We start from the raw sequence: 23062 nt of genomic DNA, 5'->3' as shown, positions 1-23062 counted from the left end.
AATACAATTTTTTTTTTTTTTTTTTTTATTTAGTATATAATATAAAAATGGCTTATATACAATTTTTATTATTTTTTCGATATTAAAAATTACAATTAGTTAATTTAAAATCTAAAATGTTTGGTATATCTAATTCATTTTAAATATATATAATCGATTAAACAATCAATTTTAAATATTTTTAAATAAAATATCGAGATTTTGTGAATAAAAAGAATGTGGAATGCTACAGACAACACTAAATATATAATCGAAATAAAAATTATAAAATAAAAATAGTATAAAAATTACGATAAAATAAGTAAATAAAAAATATTTAAAAAAAAAACGAATAAAGAAAGAGAAATAAAAACGAAATCATCATCGCTGGACGGTTAAAATTACTTCTAATACTGTTAACAAAAAATATAAGAAATAAAAATAAAAATAAAAAATAATATCAAACTCAAACAATTTTTTGTACGTAAATACAAAGAGGCCTTTGTTTTGTTTTAAATTATAAACTAGATATATTATTAGAGCTTTTGTGAAAGTTTTTTTGATATGAGATAACATTTTTGGGACCGTGCTCTGGAAAATTGGGCCAAGATTTGAAAGCTCAAGATGGACATTTGAAGCTATTAAAAATAAAGTATTTGTACGACTTGAAACAATTAAAAATTTTGGTTTTTCAAAAAAGCCCTCTGAGCTTTTTTTACCAAAAAGCTCTTGGAGAAGCTTGAAAGCGTTGATTTCGACAAGAAATCAATCATAACCCATGAAAAAGCACGAGCTTGCGAGAAAATTTGATCACTTTGTCGCAAGCTCGAGCTTTTTTAATAAAGTAAAAATTACTCAAAGCTTTTTGTTTCTTTTAAATCTGACATTTAATAAATGAAGTTATTCCGGTCGGAACTATTGTAAAAAAGCTTGTAGAGAGCTTTTAGGTAAGTAGTTTAGGGTAATATTCATCAAGGCTAAAAAACTAGAGCTTGCAACAAAATTGCTCAAGCTTATTGCGAACTGAGCTTTTAAAAATAACACTCGATATCTGCAAGCTCTAACTATATACCTCAAGCTCTCTAAAATTATAAAAAACTTGGACCCAGCAGTTCTGTAATTAAGCTTTCAGTAAATTTTCTACTCGATAGAAATAGCTCAGAGCTTTTAAAAATTACTTTATCCCTTCAATCTTCAATCGAAGTATTTCTAGACCTCCCCAATCTCTAGATGCACCCTAAAGCTCTGAGCTTGCGACCTAAAAACTTCCACAAAAGCTCCCTGAAATTCGTGACCCCCTTCTTCTCATCTAAAAAACAAACCTAAAATTCCATCCATCTTCCAAAAAGTAAAAGCACAATCTCCTTAAGCTCTATCCTTCTCCTCCCTAAATAAACCACTCTTTCTTCTTCTGCACCTGATGCCCCGTCGCCGAATGAACGACTGCGCTGTCCGGATCCAACGCGAGCTCCGCCCCCTTGTCTTCTTGCGTCAAATACTCTCCCTTGTGCCTCGACATGTACCTTCCAATCAACACCGCCATTATAATCAGCGCAATTACAATCACCGTCAGTATACTTCCTAAAATAGCCGTATCTGTCTCATTATAAGCAGCCCTGACTTTCTCCTGATCTACAATAGGTGGCGGTCTCGTCTCAACAATATTCGGGGGATGGGTTATCGGCTCAACTCCACAAAAGTTTTCCGTTATTTCCACAGGTATCGATCGAACGTTGTCCGGGACCTTCTGCTGGAACAAAAGCTTCAAAGGAAAGATGTCATCGAACTGTACCCTGGACACGCATCCAACAAAGCCCTCGTTCATCGACTCATTTCTTCCAATGTACATGTACTCGATGTTATTGAACTGTGCATCTGCTGAAGCTTTTATGTTGTAGTGTTGCTCCATCGGTTCGTTACCGTCAACCGTCACTACCATAGTGGCGCCCGAATTCTTCCTCTGTACCCTCACGTCATGATATTGCCCTCTATGGAAATTTTTCTCTCCGTAAATAAACTCCTGACGTTCAAACCCGAAGTCGAATATTATCCTGAGTTTCCCACTGTTGGAGATCGAGATGGTCATGTATTCACCAGTGGTGTTTGAAAACAGGCCCAGGATGAACCCGCGGGGGTCGACGGTTACGAATCCAACCCTAATATTTTCCGACAAAGTCGACCGCCAATTGCCGGTAAAGTTGTAACGGACCAATGAGCTGGGGGACAAGTTTACCCCGATCTCGTCAGCACATATGGGGCCTTTGAAAGCTGAAAATCGGCAATTACACTCGTAGCTGTCGTAGTGTTCGATACACGTGCCGTTATTAAGGCAGGGATTGCTCCCGCATTTACCGACACAGCCCTCGTGGATGCCGTAAGTTCCGCGTTTAGCATATGAGCGAAGGTCTTGGAGCTTTCCGTTGAGCAAGAGGGCACGGATGCATCCGACGTAACCGTCGCGGTATTTGGTCGTGGCACCGACGACTAATTGGGAGGTGAGATGGAGAGCGCGGACGGGACCTGCGGGCTCACGGATCTGGTTTGCAAGCCCGTCGAGGGTAATTCTCGCTTCTTTGCGGTTACGTTCGACGGATACTGTGTGCCAGTTGTCGTCATTGAGAGTGTTGGAGGTCTGGACACTGACAGTTAGAGGACCGTCACCGGCTTTGTATTGAAACTGAATTTGTTTACCGGAATTTATGGAAATTTGTATGTAGTCAGAGGGACCTGTGCTGTGGATTATGACGGCATTTTCTACTGTTGTTTTGAACTCGAAGTAGATGTCACCGTTGTGGCCCATGTCAAAAGTTGGGAGATCGACAGTCGCATCGGCTTTACGGAAAGTCACGACATTTTGGAAAAGATCTGAAAGTTAAAATTAAATTTGGTTATAATAAAATCTTGTATTTTTAGAAGCTGGAAGGATTTTAAGGCGAAATTATATATTAAGGGCGGTAAAGTTTTTGATTTGCTGAAGAATGAGTACCCACATCGATATGTTTGAATAAGAAAATATTTTTTGAAAAATTTTTGAATTCTTATTAATTGGAAAAATATGATTTGGGTACTCGTTTGAAGCGGAATTTTTTCACTACATGGACAATGAAGCGAATAATATTTCCGTTTGTTTGAGTACACACATCACTATATTCAAAAACTTTTTCAAAAATTTCAAGTTCAATAAATTGGAAACAATCCAAAACCCTACGATGTGGGTACTCAAACTATTCGTCTTACTGGCCTCTACAACAACCATGGACTCATTTATCCCTCGAAAATTCCCACATAGAAAAAAAAGTTAACTTGATTCAAGTAGGATATTTTTGGACCGAGGATACTAGTTTGAAGAATACCATTTTTTTTGCTTCAAGAATTTTTTTCTTGGCTTAAGGAGTTTCAGGATTCTTAAATCAAGATTTGCCGACTCAATCCTGAGTCAATATTATCGGCCTCAAACCAAGAGAATAAAATTCTTAGCAGAAATAAGTATGCATCTTGTTTGAAAACAAAAAATGCTTCTTTCAAAATTACAATTTTTGAAAGAACAATTTTTATTCTCCATTGAAGAGTAATAATGTATTTATGTAAGAATGGACTTTTTTTTAATTAAAAAAGTTTAAATGTTTTGAAACAAGAAAGATATTTTGAAGAAAATAATTTACTTGATCTAAGTTAATTTTTTTTTCTATGCAGGTTTTAAAATAACTCCAGAATAATAATAAAGAAAATTACCATCATCTCTACAAATAAGTGGTCCCAAAGTATACCGGCCCTCCTTTTCATCTAAAGCCGTTCCTGTGTCTCCAAACCTCAGCTGTCGTACAGGCAAGTGTTCTTTTTCCGTAATGTCACCTCCGTCTTCATTCCAACTGTCGAAACCAGCGTCACAGTTGCACCATTTTGTGTGATCTATACAATTTCCTAGTACTCCGCACTCACATTTACGCGAGCCAGGTAATGCGCCGCCCCAGTAATCCATTTTTTGGTTGTTGCGACTTACCCACCAGGAATTCGGACGGAATAAATCGTTTGAGTTTACTTTAAAAAATTATTATAATTATTATTATTTTTATATTTATTAATCCAATTATATTTATATTAATAATTACCTGGAGTATTGAAAAGACGCGAATGTTTGCAAGCATAATTAATATGCTGATGACAAGAGAGCGATCGATTTATCACTGCCTCGATTTGATCGAAATCGGCGTCGTAAGAAATATCCTGTTGAAAACTTCCAGGTTCTTCATATCCTTCGACTGGTGTAGATAATTCATTGCTGTGTCTTATAACAGTCATGACTACACCGTCGGGGTAAAATTGACAGGTGACCGGAAACGGATCCAAGGGCCCGCTGCCGTCTACGTCGATCTTCGTCTCTTTATGTTGGTCCCCGGAGTTCAAGTTTTTGTAGGCTTCACATGACAGTAGATATTTGGCTAGAATATTTTAAGTACGTGAGGATTTTTGGGCATTTTTTGTCACACAGAAATTTTATTTTTAAAAATAGGTATGTGGAGTGTGTAGTGCGAGAGAAGAGGCGTTGAATGAGTACCTACATGACACTATTTGGAAAAGTCAAAAAATTCAGACTTAAAAATATTTTTTTTTAATTTTTTATTTTTAAACATAGTGATGTGGGTACTCTTTCAAGAGAAAATTAAAAATTCTACATACTCTATGAGTTTTTAAATAAAAATAAGTTAGTAGTAAAGAAAAAATATACTTGATATAAATTTTATAAACTTACGTGAATGACAAACAGCACCAATGTAACCAGTATGCTCGCAATCACAAGTGAATTCATGAGAAGTTTGAGTACAGATACCGTTATGCTTGCAAGGGTTTGGATTACATCGATCCAGCATTTGACAAGCGTCGAAAATTACCTCACCATCATAATGTTCTTTTTTCCAATTTGTCGGTAGTCTGGTGGTACCATCGATAGTGATACTTCTCATACAACCCACGAAACCGACATCACCACGTCCCTGTCCCAAAAGGCCACCACCGATAAGATAAATTGGTCCAGTTGACATATCTAACAGACGTTTTGTTCTCATCGGCCTGCCGTCGACGTTCAATATAACACTATTTTTTGAAACGGTTAATATGACTTGATGCCATTTACCGTCATTGAAATTTTCCTCAAAATCATCTAGTACAGCTTCCGGGTTTCCTTTTGTCTTTATTTGTATTTTGATACGCCCATTTTCTAAAAACAGCTAAAAATATAAATAAAACTTTTTAGTACAATTACTAAATTCGATATCTCTGGCTGCAAATTAAATATAAAAGACATTAAGTATCAAAATATTGTAGAGCTTGAAATTACGCGTTGTTTAAGTACTCGCATAATAGGGTTTAAATTTAGCCAAAAAAATCTAAAACTTACATTTTTAAAATTTATAAATAAAAATTTTTTCATTAAAAAATATTGATGTGGGTACTCATTCTACAGCAAATTACAAACTCTACACTCCTTACATATTCATTCACCAAAGAAATTAACCCAGCTTTCAAAATATGAGTAAAAATCCATTTTTTTTATTTTACAAAATTTATAAAAAAAAAATTATCAATGAAAAACAAGTCTGTGATATAAAAATTACTTGAAATCTCGCGTCAAATAAGTACTCACAAGTCTTATATTTCTATAGGACCAAAATTTCAAAATTTAAACCAGATTCCAAAAAGAAAAATTTTAATCAAAACTTATCGATGTGGGTACTCATTCTACAGCAAATCAAAAACTCTACACCCTCCTTATATAGACATAGTCGAAAAATGACCTTATCTCTTATCAAGTAAAAAAATGAATTCCTCACCTTAACAAATCCATCTGTAATAAACTTGTGGAACATTATCAGCCCTTTTTCTTCATAAGACCGGAATGCCAGGGACACATTTAGAGTCGTAGAACCTTCATATCCTCCTAATTTTGCAAAACTATCCGGTTTTACGAAAGTAACAGGCACGATTTGAGGTTCGGGACACGTGTAAGTCGTATGGATTTTAAGGAAACGTGTATTTTCTCCAATTCCTTCCAGGGCTTCAGTTTCTTTTAGGTCACGCATCACATTAGTTTTATTTAATAAAAAATTCTCAATGCAGCCAGTGAAATTTTGGGTTACTATCAGACCTTCTTGTTTGTTTGGAACTCCTCCAATATAAAACTAGAGAAAAAAAAATTTGTAAAATTTCTTTTTATAAATTGTTTATTTTCAAGGGTCAAACTTACTGCTCTATTTAAATCTAAACGATGAAAATCGCCTTTAATTCGCCCTTTGACTAGAACACGATCAACGGAAAATGAAATGTCGCGACGGTTGCGAAAAATTTGTACGTCATGCCACATATTATCGTCAAGAAGGCTCCCAACTGACAGACTGGTTGTTATTCCAGAGCCCAAATCTATGTTAAGTAACATCTTATTGTCACGGAGTTGGACGGCAATAAAATCTCCCTGCGTGCCCCGCGAGTAGACGAGGACACCGTCGGCATGGTTTGTCTTAAACCGGAATCGCATCGCATGACGATCTGTTTCTATAGGCTCGCGGACCAAGTCCTGTCGAATTAATGAGGTTCCATTGAAGTGCATTACGTCGGAAACTGTAATAAATCATCATTTGTTTTTAAATAATTATGGGGTTTTTTATTATTTTGCGGTAGGTAACTTTTTTTTTGTAAATTGAGACAGTGGGGATTTGGTAGAAAGGGGAATTCCACGTTGTTTGAGTACGCACATGATGGGTTTTAATTTTGATAAAAAAAATTCGAATTTTAATTTTTAAAAAATGGATAATTTTTAGTAAAAAATAAAATAGGAGTGTGGGTACTCAAACTAACGGAAATTAGATGTTCTAAAACGTCCATATACTTTTGAATTTTTTATTAAGAAAAATGGAAAAATAATTACCATATTCGCATCCGAACAATTCCAGGCGCATGGAAATACGATCTTGCCATCTTGTAGGATTAATACGAATCCATTGAGCAATTATAGGTACTTCAAATCTATTTAATTTAATAGACTCGGCATTTACGTTACCTTTGAACATCTAGATTAAAATTAATGTCAATTAAAAAAAATTTTCAGATAAAAAAAATAAATAAAAAAAAAAGTTAATTATATTTCCCCGTGTTACGTGCATATTGATGTGCATGTGCAAGTTTTTAGTTTGTGATATTTGTTAGTGATAAAAAAAAAAAAAAATTTGTCCTGAAAAATAAATAAAAATTTTTTTTTATTTATTTATTAACTTTTTTTTTTACCTCTTCAACACCATCTTGACTTTCGTAACTAGTCCAAGCTTGACCATCGTCTGAGTATTCGACGATAAACTCGGTAACAAATTCTCTAGTGTTAGCACGCCCACGAGTTTGGATACTTCTTATCTCAAATCTATCACCCAAATCCAGTGTTAAGTGTTGATTGTACGAATTATCACTCGGTGTCCACGCACTCTTGCCTGTGAATACCCTTATTATTTTCTTTTGCCCCATAACCATTTGTTAAATATTAGTTAAGCGGTTGCGATAACAGTATCTCAATTAAGACCTTTTTATTCAATTCAAGTTATTGTTAAGAAAAATTTAGTTGATGGGTGTTAGAGAGCTTGAAATTCTGCGTTAATCAAGTACCCACACGCTTGGATTCCGTGAGGTTCGAAAATTCAAAATTTTTAATTGTAATTTTTGAAAATAAATTTTTTTTTTAGATCATATGCATGTGGGTACTCATTTTACAGGAAATTAAAAGTTCTCAAAATTGTAATAATTATTTTTCTATTCAATTAAACTGAATTTCAAAAATACAAAAAAAACGTATTTCACAATAACCATTTTTAATTTTTTACTATCACAACTTTAGTACAAAGAAAAAGAACATAAGTACAAAGAAGCTCTTTGAATTTTGCATTCAACGAGTACCCACATCATACTATTTCGAAAACTTGAAAATTTACGAATTTCGAAATTTGAAAAAAATAGTGTTCTTCAAAACATAGTGATGTGGGTACTCATTCTAGAGGAAATTAAAAGTTCTCAAAAGTTTAATAATTATTTTTTTATTTACTTTAACTGAATTTCATAAATACAAAAAAATATATTTCATATTAACAATTTTTAATTATTTTTCATCTCAACTTTGGGAACAAAGAAAATGAATATAAGTGCAAAGAAGATTTTTGAATTCTGCGTTTAACGATTACTCACATCATACTATTTCGAAAAACAAAATTTTACGAATTTTAAAATTTAAGAAAAAAATTGTTTTTCAAAAATAGTGATGTGGGTACTCAATAAAAAGGAAATTGAATATTCTACAACTTCACCATATTATTTTTAACCTCACATTAATGTAGTACGAGAAATAACTAGAAAAATCAGTTTTCATTTGAATATTTTAAAATATGTACGGTATTCGGTCACTATTGGATACTGTTACCTTAAGAATAAGCGTTAGAATAATTAATTATATTAATCGAGTGCATTTGTGCGAACAAAGCTAAGCCATTACCACATGCAGAAGCAAAAGCTTTAAAAAGTACAGATTATTTTTGAGCAGATATTAGTTGTTAGTTTTTTTTTTTTTTTATTTTTTCAGGAGACCTAAGGGATTTACCTTATTGTTGCCATTCTCATCTTTGTAGGGTATGTAATCGAGATTATTGAAACCGTAACTGATTGAGTATTCCATGACATACTCGCCATGGTTTTCTCTACCCTTCGTTACGATAGATGACACATTCATCACCTGGCCAAGATCGATCATAAAATACTGCTTGGCATCTGAGCTGCTCGCCGTCCATGATTTCTCGCCTAATATAATCAATATCATGCTACTACATATTTTTTTTTTCTTAAAATTATTACTTACTAAATTTATTATCTTATTTTTTATCTGCTCAAAAACTAAAATAAATACAATAAGCTAGCAATTACATATCTAAGACATAAATTTGTGGATTTTTTTGTCCCAAAAATTTTCACAACAATTTACTTCTTATCTTCCAGAGCTTTATATACTGCGTTCAACGAATACCTACAAGCCCCAATTCCGTGTTGGTCAAAATTTCAAAATTTTTTTTTTAAATCAAAATTAGGGCATGTGGGTACTTATTCTACAGGAAATCGAGCATTCTAGTCATCAATCAGGTCAAACATCCAAAAAAATTTGATCCCAATCCACAAATTCAAAATTCGAAAAATAAGACCTACAATTTTATTTTTTAAAATTCTTTATTGAAACCCACTGATTACAAATTTCTTAGATTAAGGTTTTTCACTTTTTAAAAAATAATCGTCACAATATTTATCATCTTCCTCAAATAGAGCTCCGGCTCGACGGACCAAATCTTCATAACTGAGCTCTTCGAATTTCCCACCCCCACTCACTAGATCCGTTCCCTCCCTTAGTGTCTTAGGCATCGCTACAGCGACACAGTGGCCATCAAAAATAGTCTCTTCAAAAACCCAATCGGCCTCATTGCCATCAATAAAAAGAACCGTGTCTCGAATTACTTCATTTTCAATTAATTTTGATTTCGTACAAAAATCTAAACTCCTTAAATCTACAACAATCCCAACTCCTATTGCCTTTACATAACTTTCCTTCAGTGCCCAGTGCCGGCAAAACATTTCAATTTGAAATCGTTCCCGTTCTTTTTCCCCCACTCCCGTTTCTTTGTTAAATTTTTCGTAACGAATTTCTTCCCACTCCCGTTTCGAAAAATTGCGATCCATTATACGGAAAAATTCAGACAATTTTTTACCACCAGAGTACTCTAGTTTCATAACATCGACCCCGAGTTTTAAGTCACCGGCAGTTTTTGACGGGAGATTGATTTCCCCGGCAAGGACAGTGTAAGAGCCCTGGTGGGAAACGTTGAAGAGAAGGGGGGACTTAACAGTATTTTCGAGACACGGTTTGTTGTTTTCGTCACGTGAAATTTTAATATCGCGGTAAGGAATTTCCGTGTGGTCATTTATGAATTTACGAATTAGTAGTCGGCCAGCCAAGGAAGCGCGTACGTCTTTACGGAAAACGAAACGTCCAAGACGTTGTTTCTCTTCTGGTTGGATGAAGGAAATCGCTTGACGAAATTGCTGAGGCGAAGGACTCCAATTTGACCAATTAAATGACCATCGAATACTTGTTGACATTTTATAAATTTGCGATTTTATATTTTTTTAGGTAGAAATCACGTCGGTTTAACCTAAAGAAAATATTGTGACTTATTCTCGTGTTTTTTTCAAATTATTATTGGAAAAATTTTTAGAGAAGCTAATGAGTCGAGGGACTGAGTAGAGCGTTTGATTCCGCGTTGTTTGAGTAGTCACACCATGAGTCTTAGTTTTGGTGGAAAAATCGAAATTTTATTTTCGAAATTTTTTTTGAATTTTTAAACCCAGCATGTGGGTACTCAAACTAACGGGCATTTACCGCTGACTATTACTCTCGTCTTTATAATTCATAAAAATTAATTGAGACCACAAAATTATGAGCTTTTTATATATTTTTGTTATTTTTTACGACTATAGGATGTATTATTTAAATCAGTGGGTTTCCGTGTTTGGTAATTTTTTATCTTTTCTAGCAATCAGTGACTTTTAGAGCGAAAAAACAATAAATACATGAAAACACGGATGCAAATAAATCATTCGTACATTTAAAAAAAATGAAATTAGATGAAAATTAAATTCAAATTACTAATTAATAACGACAACATATAATAATAAAAAAATTTACTATTGGATGTAGTGGAATAATTATTTTAGTATAAAAATAAACATACTGTAAAGTCGTGCTTGATGTGGCTCACGATCTTTCATATAAGAAGTTGCATGGAGTTGAGCTCGATCTAATAATGGTGTATTACATTCGTAATCATCTGTAAAATAATAATAGTACTAATATTAACTTTTATCAATATTAAATAATTTGTATCTTTAATTATTAATTAAATTTTCAGAGCTTCGTTAAAAACAATATTGTAGATGAACTATTGAGTTAACGTTAAAAATGAATGAGACCTTTTTTGGAGAGAATTAAATTTCCTACAAAAATGTTCCTGATGATATTCGTGTTATTTTCAATAGTTCATCCGGAAATTTGTTTCAAAGATAGTAAAAGTAACATTTCATATCGAATCTAATAGTTTTTTTTGGTTTTCTTTTTTAAATTAAAATTCTAATTGAACTATGGGTTTTACGAAAAAAAACCAAAGAAACCTTTTTTGTACGGAATTAAATTTTCCACGAATTCATTTCAATGCATTTTTTTCCGATTTCTACTTCCCAAAGAGTTCCAATCAATTTAATAAATAAAAGATTAAAAATTTATTTGAAAAAAAAAAAAAAAAAAAAAAAAAAAAAAAAAAAAAAAAACAAGATTTCAAATTTCAAATTTCACATAATTAAATCAATTATTTTATTAAAATTAGAAAATAAATATATTATATATAATGGTATATTAATGGAGTGTATTTATAAACTTAATCTGGGACATGGTTGCTACAATAGAAATGATTGTTTGATCCATAGTCATTGTTTAAAAAAAAAAAATTGAAACTTATGAATGAAAATCAATAAACGAATAAAATTACTTTTAATTTTTCATATAATTAAATTCTACAAGCTGATTAGTATTTAAAATAATTAGAAAAATATAATAATTATAATTAATAAATAAAAAGTATAATAGTAGAAGTCGCAGACAATTAAACATTTTTTATTATTTTTTAGAATAAGAAAAAATTTTAAAAGCATAAAAAATATTTTTTTAAAAATGAGTATAAATGTAGTAGATATTAGACAAATTTTTAATTATTAATAAATAGAGTAAATAATAAATAAAATTAAATTTTTAAAAAATGCGCATTTAAAAAATTTTGAAATTAATAAGTGCATTTATGATAAATATTATTTTTTAAATTATTTACTCTATTTAATAGTAATTTAAAATTTGTCTGATGTCTGCTACATTCACACTCATGTGAAAAATCTTTTTTTGTTATTTTTAAAAATAATTTTATTTAATTTATAAAAATTTAAAAACTATTATACAATTGTTATCTTCAGTATCAAATAATAACAATAAAAAAAAAACAAATAAATAATAATAATAATAATAATAATAATAGTAATTATAGTAATGATATTAAATTAAAAATTTAAAAACGCCATGATGGGCTTGGTCATGAAGGAGTCACGGTTAAAAAATGTGTACAATCACATACATTTAAATTACTCAATTAATATCGATGATGTCGATCGAGTAAACTAATCATCATTATTATTATTACCATTATAATTAATATATAATATAAAACTAATTATAAAAAAATACTTACAGGCAGTAGTGACGGCTAAAGCCGTTAAAAAAAATACGTAGAATAAATTCATTGTGACATATTTTTAAAAAAAGTGTTTTTTTTAAATTTGTTGTCTAGAATTGAATACTTATTTTATGATGTACACTAGCTACGTACTGTACACGAACTGCTGAGTATATACTGGGGCTGGGGGACGCGTATAAAAAAAAATAATAAAGAAAATGGATTTGATTTAACTATAGAGTTTTTTTTTTGTCAGGAGTCGTTACAATGTGACACAAAAGTAGACAGGGCTGACAGGGCAGAGGTTACTGGCTTGTAAACTCGGGATTTTGTAGACGCGGTTGTTTAAAATGACTCAGACTCATGAGAATTAAAGAGAGAAAGGGAGAGAGAGAAAATTAAGGCGTGTTCCGAGTGCTGGGATTTGAAATTTAGGTGAATTTATTTACGCTAGGAGGCGAGGGAGAAATGGCGGAAAATTTGAAATTTTTTAATTTTATTGAGGAAATAATTCAAAATTAGATTTTATTTGTTTGATATAAAATTGATTTTTTTTTGTTTCAAATATAAATTATTATAAATATATGAAATGAGTGTGAAAATATCAGATATCAGACAAATGTTAAATTACAAATAAACCAATTAAACAATTAAAAATATTAAAATTAAAAAAAGTACATACTGATTTTTAAATTCTATAAATGCGAATTTTTTCTATGTTTTAGTCTATATTTACATTTAATTCAAATGCTTACGAATTTTTTAATTGACAATTGTCAGCTGAATTCATTCATCATGTATATGATGATTGATAAGTGCGAGTGTAACCGACAAGTGGGAATTTTTTAAATTTTGTAACAAATAAATCAAATGTGAGTAGAGAAAGAATTTTTAAATGCGTATTTAGTTAATCGAAAAATCAGCGCGCGCATTTTTTTAAACTTTATTATTTAAATTAATTAATTTATTTATTTGAAATTTATAAATTGTCTCATGTCTGCTATATTCACATTCGTTATATATGGGCACTTATTTGTCGATTAAATATTTAAAATTTATGAGTGTGAATGTAGTAGATATAAGACAAATTTTAAATTACAAAGAAACGAATTAAACAATTAAATGGTCTGTTCGGATTCTCCGCCCGGCGCACTGGGGCGCTTGCAATATACCCGGAAAAATTTTAATTCATAATTAAATTTAATTAGTAGAAAAAAAGTGAATTACCAATTAAAAAAAAAAGTATTAATTATCAGTGTATTGATTAGAGTGAAATTTGAGCAAAAAAAATCTCAGTATTTCGAATCGATCATTAATTAATAGAAATTAATGTTAATTTCGTGTGCGAAAAAAGCGTCAGAGTACCCTGGGGTGGCGGGTCCGAACACACCAATAAAAATAAAACAACAAAAAATATATAATTAACAAATTATTTTAAATATATATACAAATATGTATTGTAATATATATTTATACACATGTATATATGGACCGTAGTCTCGTGTCACCAACCTGTCTCGCAGATTGTATTGCAGTCAAGGGACAAAGCCGGACCCGCTACCCGAGGGTACTTTGACGCTTTTTTCGCACACGAAATTAACATTAATTTCTATTAATTAATGATCGATTCGAAATACTAAGATTTGTTTCACTCAAATTTTACTTTAATCAATACACTGATAATTAATACATTTTTTTTTAATTGGTAATTCATTTTTTTTCTACTAATTAAATTTAATTATGAATTAAAATTTTTCTGGGTATATTGCAACCACCCCAGTGCGCCGGGCGGAGAGTCCGAACAGACCAAAAAATATAAAAATTTAAACAAATGCACATTCTGATTTTAAAATTCTATAAATGTGATTTTTTTTTATTTCATTCGACTCACATTCAAGTCACTTATTTCAAAATTTAAAAAATTAACAATTGTCAGTTACATTTATACTCATTAGAATTTATATTTCTAAATGAAGTGGATTTCAATTTGAAAATAAAAATTTTTAATTATTTTTAAAAATTTTATGAAAAATTTATATTCATTTATATTTAATTGTATATAAATTAATTCACGTATATATTATCAAATAATAACTTTTTGTAATTTGAATTTTAATTGCGTTCGCAGCGCCACCATTCGAGTTCAAATAAAAGCGCGCGTGGTTGAATCAAAATGGCGTCAGCAGCCAATTCTATATCGTGCGCGTCTAAGTTTTCTCTGTATTAAATTCAATTTATAAGTGTCAGTAATTATTTTGAAGCGGAAATTAATTACTAAATAATTAAAATAAGTAATTAAAAGTATAGTGATATAATAATTAGCAATAGAAATTCGATACTTATGCTTTTGATTATAAATTAAATTTTCCGGATCGGGAGTGTAAAAATTATGATTCTGAAGTTGGCAGATAATTAACAATTTTTTTACTTTTTTTTTAACGATTTAATTTAAAAAAAAAAAAAAAAAAAACTAAAAAAATGCACATGTAGGAAATTTTAAAAACTGTAGGCGCAATTTTTTCGAATATTTTTTAGTTTATAATTTATCATTTAAAAAAAAATCCAAAAATTATTAGACGTCGACTAACTTCAGTCTCATTCAAATTTCGTCGTTCGTTTTTCGTTTAAAATTTTTTTTTTGTTTTTTAAAATTTAATTTTCATTAGTTTAGTGATTTATTAATTAGTGTCTAAGTGTGAGTGAGTGTAGTGAAGTGCAATTAATGATAATTATATGAATAATTGTGATAATTAACAAAAATTTAATTGAATTTCTTGAAAAAAGTGCAAGTAAGAAAGAAGTCCCATTTTGTTTTAAGTTTTCGGAGGGAAAAAAATTAATTGAGTTAAAAAAAAAGTAATAATTAATTAATTTACATATTTATTGATTTTTAAGAATAAAATAATTGTTTTGATCACGATTTTTATTTTGCAGGAGAAAGAAAACTGAAAAAAATTTATGGCGATTCTTTAATTGACGCTGGTGATTGCGGTTGCTGGAGCTGGTAAGTTTGACAATGATTTTTTAGCTTGATTGAATATAAATGAAAAAAAACTTAGAATAGGTACTCCTAGATGAAATTGAAATTTTTCAAAATTTATGTTTCGCGAATTTGGAAGGTTAGTTATCAGATGATGCCTATAAATAAAGAGTTTGGTTTAAATATTCGTAGATTAGCAGCGAATGGTCTGAGATTTTAACGACCAGCTTTTAGAGCTAAGCCAAAAAATTCGATCCTTGAAATAGAACTGAAAACGAGATCTGATGATTTTTTTCCGAAGTTAAAGCACAGAATAATGAAAAAATAGTTTATAAGTTCTTAATAACTACGGAATTTAAATACTTTTCTAGCGGGAAAATAAAGTAATTTAGTATTTTTATTAATTTTCTTTTATAGAACACATGGTAATGTGCAAGCGCCCCTGGTGGAAGTAATGTACGTATAATGTGTAGATATATCACCATCCATATTAATTTTACGTAGATATATATATGTATAGTTATACAGCCTTTTTATTCTTTTATTAATTGTAATTAAACGACACTGAGTTACCTAGCCATTTTCAATAGAGGATCTACAAATTTTTCAAAGAATTTTTTTTAAAAAAATTTGTTTCAATTACTGGATTTTTTCGCAAGTTATCGTGTCTACGGGTTTCATACTTGACGGACAGAAAATTTTTGTAAACTATTTTGATGGTTTTTCGGTTTGTATTGAACTAAATAAATTTTTGAAAAGTATGAAATTAATCTCCATTAAATTATCTTCAAAATGGTGTGCAACATATCTTAATTCCGTGAATCAACAAAGGTATAATAATTGAAATAGTTGCCAAAGTGAGGCGAAAAAAATTTTTCGATCGTAAAGCACTCTCTGATGATTCGCATCATGAGTTATGCAATTATGATTTTCCGATTGGAACCGATTCATTCCATAAAAATTCTGAATAGGATTCTATAGGAAATTTCCAACCAAATTCTTTTGAAGTGAATCTGATTTTTCAACCAGGGTATACACTTTTCACCGATCACGGTGATTAAAAATCTTTGAACTCTTCCTCAGAATTTACCTTCATCGCCACCTATCACTAGGTCTCTACATTTTTCTCTCTACAATAATTAAAACAGACTTTTCCACCTTATAAACAAAAGCCAATCTTAATCTAAATCTGTAATCTACGCACGCGCATCCCTAACCTCCAACTCTAGTCGGAAAAAAAATAAATCAATAACCTCCAAGATCTCCAACGTAAACAAATCAAAACAAAGGTTGCTCGCGCCCGAACAAATTGTTTTCAAAACAAGCCTTGTTATAAAATGTGTCGTCACTTGGGTCCAAGTTTTGCTTCCTGACCTCCATTAAAAAAGTGTCTTGTCTCACCCCCAGATAATCCGGTCGCTTGATCCCGATCCTCCTTAGTTTAAAAGTTATACAATTTAAATAAAAATGTATCGGTATGTCTGGTCGATAGTCTGTTGGTACCTCAGGCCAATAATTAAGTGGTTTCTAAGGCAAACGACTTCTATGTGCGAGTTGCAACGCATTTGCTATGGGGAACCATCCGGGGCGGCGCGAACTCTCGCAGTCGAACGGTCTCTATACCAGTCCCGAAACCCCGAGCTTAAGACCATGATCGGTAATCTCAATACCGTGGCCGAGCAACGCGGTATCAATAACAAGTCTGAGAGGAAGATTCTTGAAGACGCGATCAGAACCGTCCTCTTGGCTAAAAAAATAAACCCTACCGCGCATCCCGATTTCGCCCGGTCCTTCGGCAAATGCGTGGAACTGATCTGGGGGTACAGGCAGCTCATCTCCGGGATCGAGGAGCTCAGAAAGACTGGGTACGATTCTGATAATCCTGAGCACGAGTTGCTTTTGTTGAAATTGTGGAATCTTTTGAAACCAGATGAGCAGCTTGAAGCCCGCGTTACCAAGCAATGGCAGGACATTGGATTTCAGGTAAATTTTTTTTTTTTTCCATTTGAGGTAAAAGTTGAGATTTTTTAGGAAAAGAGTTTTCGAGAGGGAAAAATGAAATCTCGGGAGAATTTGGGGCAAAATGGGCCGGGTTTATGCCGCCTAATTTTAGGAAATTTTGAAATTTTTTTGAGGTTTTTTTAGAGAATAATAAAGTAGTGGGAGAGTTTGTTTGGAATTTGGGGCAAAATAGGCCGTTTGCCTAATCTGGGGGTTTGGTAAATTCTGAAGTTTTTTTTATTTTTTCTATGAAATCTCGATTTTTTGCCTTATGAATGGAAAATAGTAAAGTAGAAAACTGAAATTTGAGGCCTTTTGAATTGAATTGAGTTAAAATTTCTAGGGCGATGACCCAAAGACGGATTTTCGTGGCATGGGAATTTTGGGACTTGAAAATTTGGTTTTTTTTGCCAATGAGTATCCAAATGCAGCTCGACACGCGTTATTGCACTCAGTGCATCCACGCTATGGCTACGCATTTGCAATTGTTGGTATTAATATAACAAGTATGGCCTTAAGATTGCTCAGAGATGGTAGCGCTAAAACTCACGTCTACAATTCGTCGAAAACTCTACCAGGTGTTCGTGCCTTTCATCAATTTTATAGTTACCTGTTTTATGAATTCGACGAGTTCTGGATTGAGTCAAAGCCCAGCAATATGATGGAGTTTTCTTCTATTTCGGAAAAATTCGAAACAACTATTCGCTGTGCTCTTGCGAATCCTGCCACTGTTTTTCGAATTAATCCTAGTGTTGATACTATTTAACGTATAATTACTGATTTAGTTAGATTAATTATTATTTATTAAGACTTTTTTTAATTTATTTTTATAATTGTTAATATAGCACAAAAAATCATGCTTGCGATTTATAACGTGCGTTAAAAGTTAATTTTTTGGGGTAAAATACACATGGATTTAATTTCTAATATGATAGATCTATAGACTTTCGGAATACCTTTAAAATGAGTACCAACAAGCCTGGGTTAGAAAATTTTAAAGTACAGTTATATATTTATAATTATATATATATATATATATATATATATATATATATATATATATATAAATATAATAAATAAAATTTTGTTCAAAAATATCGATGTGGGTACTCATTTTAAAGAAAATTTTGTGCACGTTACGATAAAATTATACATTTTGAATCATTTTGTACGTAACGTACCAAATGTACAATATCATTAATTAATATTAATGAGTGGGGTAAAATGGCTGGTTGAAAAATTTTTAATTCGACTATTTTGTGGAGTGTAAAATTCCCTTTTAAATGAATACCCACAATCCCATTTTCGAAACATCTACTTTTCATACATTTTTACTCTTACATATATATAACATATATATAATCTAGTTCAAATATATCGATGTGGGTACTCATTTTATAGTAAATCAGCTCTACTAAACACTAATAATATTTATTGTGACCAACTACCTACTCAGCCCACAGAAAAACAAATTTATTTCTTAAATTATTAAATTTCCCAAAAAATAAACTTTTAAGTATCTTATTAATTGTAAGCTCTCTAAATACTTTTGTTTTTTATTGTACTATGTATGAATGGGAGCTCTAGGTAATTTTATAAAATAAGCGTAAAGTAATTATGCTTGGAAGTTTTTATTAAAGATAAATTTGTAAAGAAATAGATTTTTTCTAAGTTCCTTGAAAGTGTAGTCTATCAGACGGGTAGTTTAATTAGTCTATTAATTGGATGTATAACTATTCTAATTTTTTTATTTATTTATTTTGTTTTTCTAAAAAAAAATTTAACTTTAACGCCATTCCATTAATTTATAATATTTATATAAATAAAATGTAAAAAAAATAAAATAAATTAAATTAAAAACTTAAAATTATTTTTATTTAAAAAAATAATAATTTTTCATTTTTTCAAAAAAAAAAAAAAAAAAAGTTATTTAATAATTCGGTTCTTTGACTTTTACTCATTATACTAATGGAAGATCAAAGAAACCACATTTTTTAATTAAAAAAAAAAAAAAAAAAATTATTTATCCTTTTTTTTATCCGCAACTTCATTTTTATTTCGCAATTTCGAGGCTACTGAGACGATAACCATTATGCAAATTATCATACTCCCTAATTTCATTATCCATGGGTTTTCTCTCAGAGTATCAGCAATCATTAAAGTTAAATCATCGCTAGAAATAAATTTAATTATTAATTAATTATGTATTTTTATAACTAATCAGTATACTCATGTAAGAGTTAAATTTTTGAATGGCTGTAACTGAGAAAGTATTCGAGATAATAGACATCATGAGGCAACTTTGGATAGAAAATTTTCCAGGCTACAAAAAATTACTCCAAGTCAAAATGTCTCAGATTAATACTTTTTGAGTTATGAGCTTTCTAACAAAATTAATCACAAAAATTTATATTTTTCTAAAGAATTTATTACTTATAAATTTTCAACTGTTGTAATTATTGAAGCGTTAGAGATTTACGAATGTCATGGGGCATTTTTGGATAGGAAATTTTTCAAGCTATAAAAAAGCATTTGTTGTAAAAATCTCTCAAATCAATACTTTCCAAGTTACATGCTCCCAATCAAAAGTCTCCTCTTTTCTCTCAAAGCCAATTACCAAATTCTTAAAAATAAAAATACTTACAATGGACTCTGAGGTACTGGTACTTTTTCACCTTGGGCATTTTTGTACCAATTCTCAGCAAAAGACACCATCGCATTGACATCATATTTTGGGACTTGGTATCTGTACATTTTTCCCTGACGGAATCTGTCGGATAAAAAAAATTCCCACGCGAAAATTAGAAAAAAATTAATTGAGATGTAAAAGAAAAAATTTTTTTTTAATTACAGTATTAATTGCGGAACTTCAAAGACACTAAATCGTCTTGCAGTTGCTGCACCAGTAGTATGTTTATTAACTCGCGCTGTATTTATCCGACGTTTTATTTTAGCGCCAACTGCTTCCCATCTTGCCCCTAATCTTTGACATTCGACGCAACTGTCACTGTAGCTATTAAAAAAATGAATAAATATATTTAAAAAAAGTAATATTTAAATGTTTAGTGATATTTTAATAAAAATACTTACAACATTACGAACCAGTCTCCGGTAGTTGCGCCACTGCTGGCTTGTGTTAAATGCTCGAATGTTTCATCAGTTAGCTCTTTAACAATAGGCTCTTTATTATGAACAAATGTGTCATAAATTTCCTTGTCATCCAAAGGACCTGGTTAACAAAAAATCAGTAGAGATAAAATGTTCATAAGGAGGGGGGGGGGGGGGTAATGAACAGGATTTGAAATTCTGATTTGATAGATCAATAGGGTTTTTGATGTCCTTTCAAATGAATACCCACATGAATATGTTCGGATTTTTTGAAAATAAGGTTTATATATATTTGTTATATATAAGATATTTATGAACTACTTGCGAAAATATTGATGTGGGTATTCATATTGAAGAAAATTTTATGTAGATCATGACAAAAATATCCATTTTTATTTATTATGTTTGTAGCTTGTATATTAATGGAAAATAACGTCATTATAAATTAACATGAGGGTAAAACGGCCAATTGTCAAATTTATGAATTGACTATTTTATAATCCTGCAAATTTCTTCAAACGAGTACCTACAACTCTATATTTAGAAAATAATGAAATCTACTTGTCATACATTTCTACGTTGACTATATATATGACATATATATATCCGACTTCGAATATATTGATGTGGGTACTCATTTTTTAAGAAATTCTTAGCAGAATTTAATGTAAATATTTACAAATATATTAATAAATAAATAATGATGATTACCATCATAAAGCAGCGGAACACTGTTTCGGAAAAACACCAAAGCCGGCTCTTTGTATGGTGTGTATAATTTACGTAAATAGCTCCCAGATACTTTAACAACCCACGCTGATAATGAGTCGACTAGTTCATCGCGCAAACCGACTAATTCTTCTTCCCATTTTTTACATTCCTCGCAATCATCTTTTGCTAAAAAAACAATTACAAACATATGGTTGTTAATGAATTTTTTTAAAAAGTTACAGATACTTACTGAATAATACAATAACAGGATCAGTAGTAATATGTTGCATTAATTCTTCATCAGTAAAAAGTGCAAGAGATTGTTCCGCGGCGTAACAATTTTTATTAAAAAATGACAATAAAATAATTAAAAATATTGGCAACATTTTAATTTCATCTAAATTACTATTTACTTTATTTTGCCGGTGGACACGTATTGTGTACATTTAATAAAAATAAAAACCGCAAAAATTAAATTTATAGATTTTTTTTTACCCAAGAATTTAATTGGTCGCTATTTTTAATTTGAATCCGTGGCGCAGAACTTGCGAGGCGCCAAGTCAAATTTCTATTCCGTTGAACGAGAGGATCTCTGTCACTGAGGGTAATTTGACCATACAATAAATGGATAACCCCTGATAATTAATAATTAATTGGATGAATAAATACTTGAAGACGTTCTCAAATAGTGTCACCCTCCTCCATATTTCGAAAATATTTAATGACCTTGAAGTGTCATAACGGTATTAAAATTTTATTAATTGATTAAACAAAAAACGTAAAGTATTAATTGAAAACAGATATAAATTAAAAAAAAAAAAATTACAGCCTGAAAAAAAATTGGCCTGCATGATTATTTACTAATCTTATGTATGATCATGTCTGAATATTGGCTAGTCATGAATATAGATGATTTTATATAAACATCCACAAAAAAAATATTAAATTCCGAAAAAAAAAAATTTTAATTAGATTACAACTAGTCATTCATGGACATGCATGATCAGATATTACCACACATGAAAGTTCGTATTGAGGAAGAAAACTCATTCTAAATGACCATGAATGACCTGACATAGACATGCATCATCGTGTTTGATCAGATATGAATCATACACACCTGGACCATAGATGAATCTTAATGGATCATGCACTGATAGAAAGATTTCTTTGAATTTAATAAGATTTGTTAATATTTAACAAATGGTTTATTAATGAACAGGCCCAAATAAATATTTATTAACAGTCAACAAATTATTTATTAGAGAGTATTTCCTTGCACCAAAACAATATTTATTAATATTTAATAATTCAATTATTTAACGGAATTTGACATCTATCTATAATATTCGCCAAAGAATTATTTGTTAACTATTAATAAATATTTATTCGTCTCAAAGAAGCTTCTCACAATGCATGCTGATTTTTTTTCCGGAAGTTGTTATCAATTAAAAGTTAAACGAGATATAGTAAATACATTTTAGCTTGGACAATTTGACATTTCGAATTACAATATTGGCATGACGATTCTACTGAAATTTATTTACTAAATTTCCTTTAACTCCCAATTAATATCAACTATATGTACTTTTTTTTTTTTTTTTTCAAATCTATCGCAGGAAAATCTCAACTACGCTGTCTTTCTTTTCATTGTCTTAAGGTTTTTTTCTTAATTAATTAATTAATTAATAAAATTTTTATACAGTTATGACAGTGAAAAGTCATTGCATATTTTTAAAAAGTGAGGAGGGGGACTGTCTAAAATACCCTTAATTACCATAATTTATTTACAAAACCCATAAGAAATAAGTCAATCATACATTTAATTTAAAAGCCGACTTATTCTAGTTAAAAAATAAATCACCAGAGCTCGCAACTTTTATCTTCTCTGATTTACATTCGGTATAAAGTCCACTCTCTCAAAAATAATGATAACAATAAC

At 30.6% G+C, this 23062-nt stretch overlaps 3 protein-coding genes across 5 annotated transcripts; 1 reads left to right on the top strand and 2 right to left on the bottom strand.

Annotated features, from left to right (window-relative positions):
• Positions 1-99: 99 nt before the first annotated feature.
• Positions 100-12679, bottom strand: LOC103580813 (neurexin-4). 3 transcript variants are annotated; one of them, XM_053738616.1, is made up of 10 exons: positions 12336-12679; positions 10779-10874; positions 7255-7451; positions 6899-7040; positions 6221-6591; positions 5808-6155; positions 4730-5204; positions 4089-4418; positions 3712-4017; positions 100-2844 (listed from the first exon to the last, which is right to left on the bottom strand). In XM_053738616.1, exons 1-10 carry the CDS (start codon positions 12385-12387, stop codon positions 1367-1369), a joined length of 3795 nt encoding a protein of 1264 aa, XP_053594591.1. In that variant the 5' UTR covers positions 12388-12679; the 3' UTR covers positions 100-1366. The 3 variants fall into 3 exon arrangements, with proteins under 3 accessions (XP_053594591.1, XP_014295850.1, XP_053594592.1); XM_014440364.2 differs by lacking the exon at positions 7255-7451 and adding an exon at positions 8606-8802 and having other exon boundaries at positions 101-2844; XM_053738617.1 differs by lacking the exons at positions 7255-7451; positions 12336-12679 and having other exon boundaries at positions 101-2844; positions 10779-10844.
• A 3821-nt stretch (positions 12680-16500) lies between these two features.
• Positions 16501-19302, top strand: LOC103580812 (ELMO domain-containing protein 2). Its single transcript, XM_008562700.2, has 2 exons — positions 16501-17283; positions 17645-19302. The coding sequence occupies exons 1-2, from the start codon at positions 16768-16770 to the stop codon at positions 18065-18067; spliced, it is 939 nt and encodes a 312-aa protein (XP_008560922.1). The 5' UTR covers positions 16501-16767; the 3' UTR covers positions 18068-19302.
• A 3-nt stretch (positions 19303-19305) lies between these two features.
• LOC103580811 (protein disulfide-isomerase A4) lies at positions 19306-21595 on the bottom strand. The gene is made up of 6 exons (XM_008562699.3): positions 21371-21595; positions 21121-21306; positions 20392-20530; positions 20153-20314; positions 19946-20071; positions 19306-19474 (listed from the first exon to the last, which is right to left on the bottom strand). Exons 1-6 carry the CDS (start codon positions 21564-21566, stop codon positions 19321-19323), a joined length of 963 nt encoding a protein of 320 aa, XP_008560921.1. The 5' UTR covers positions 21567-21595; the 3' UTR covers positions 19306-19320.
• Positions 21596-23062: the final 1467 nt, after the last annotated feature.

The sequence above is a fragment of the Microplitis demolitor genome, chromosome 4 (assembly GCF_026212275.2).
Source record: "Microplitis demolitor isolate Queensland-Clemson2020A chromosome 4, iyMicDemo2.1a, whole genome shotgun sequence".
NCBI classification, from domain to species: domain Eukaryota; kingdom Metazoa; phylum Arthropoda; class Insecta; order Hymenoptera; family Braconidae; genus Microplitis; species Microplitis demolitor.
The sequence above is the reverse complement of the archived record's forward strand: the minus strand, read 5'-3'. Positions and strand labels throughout refer to the sequence as shown.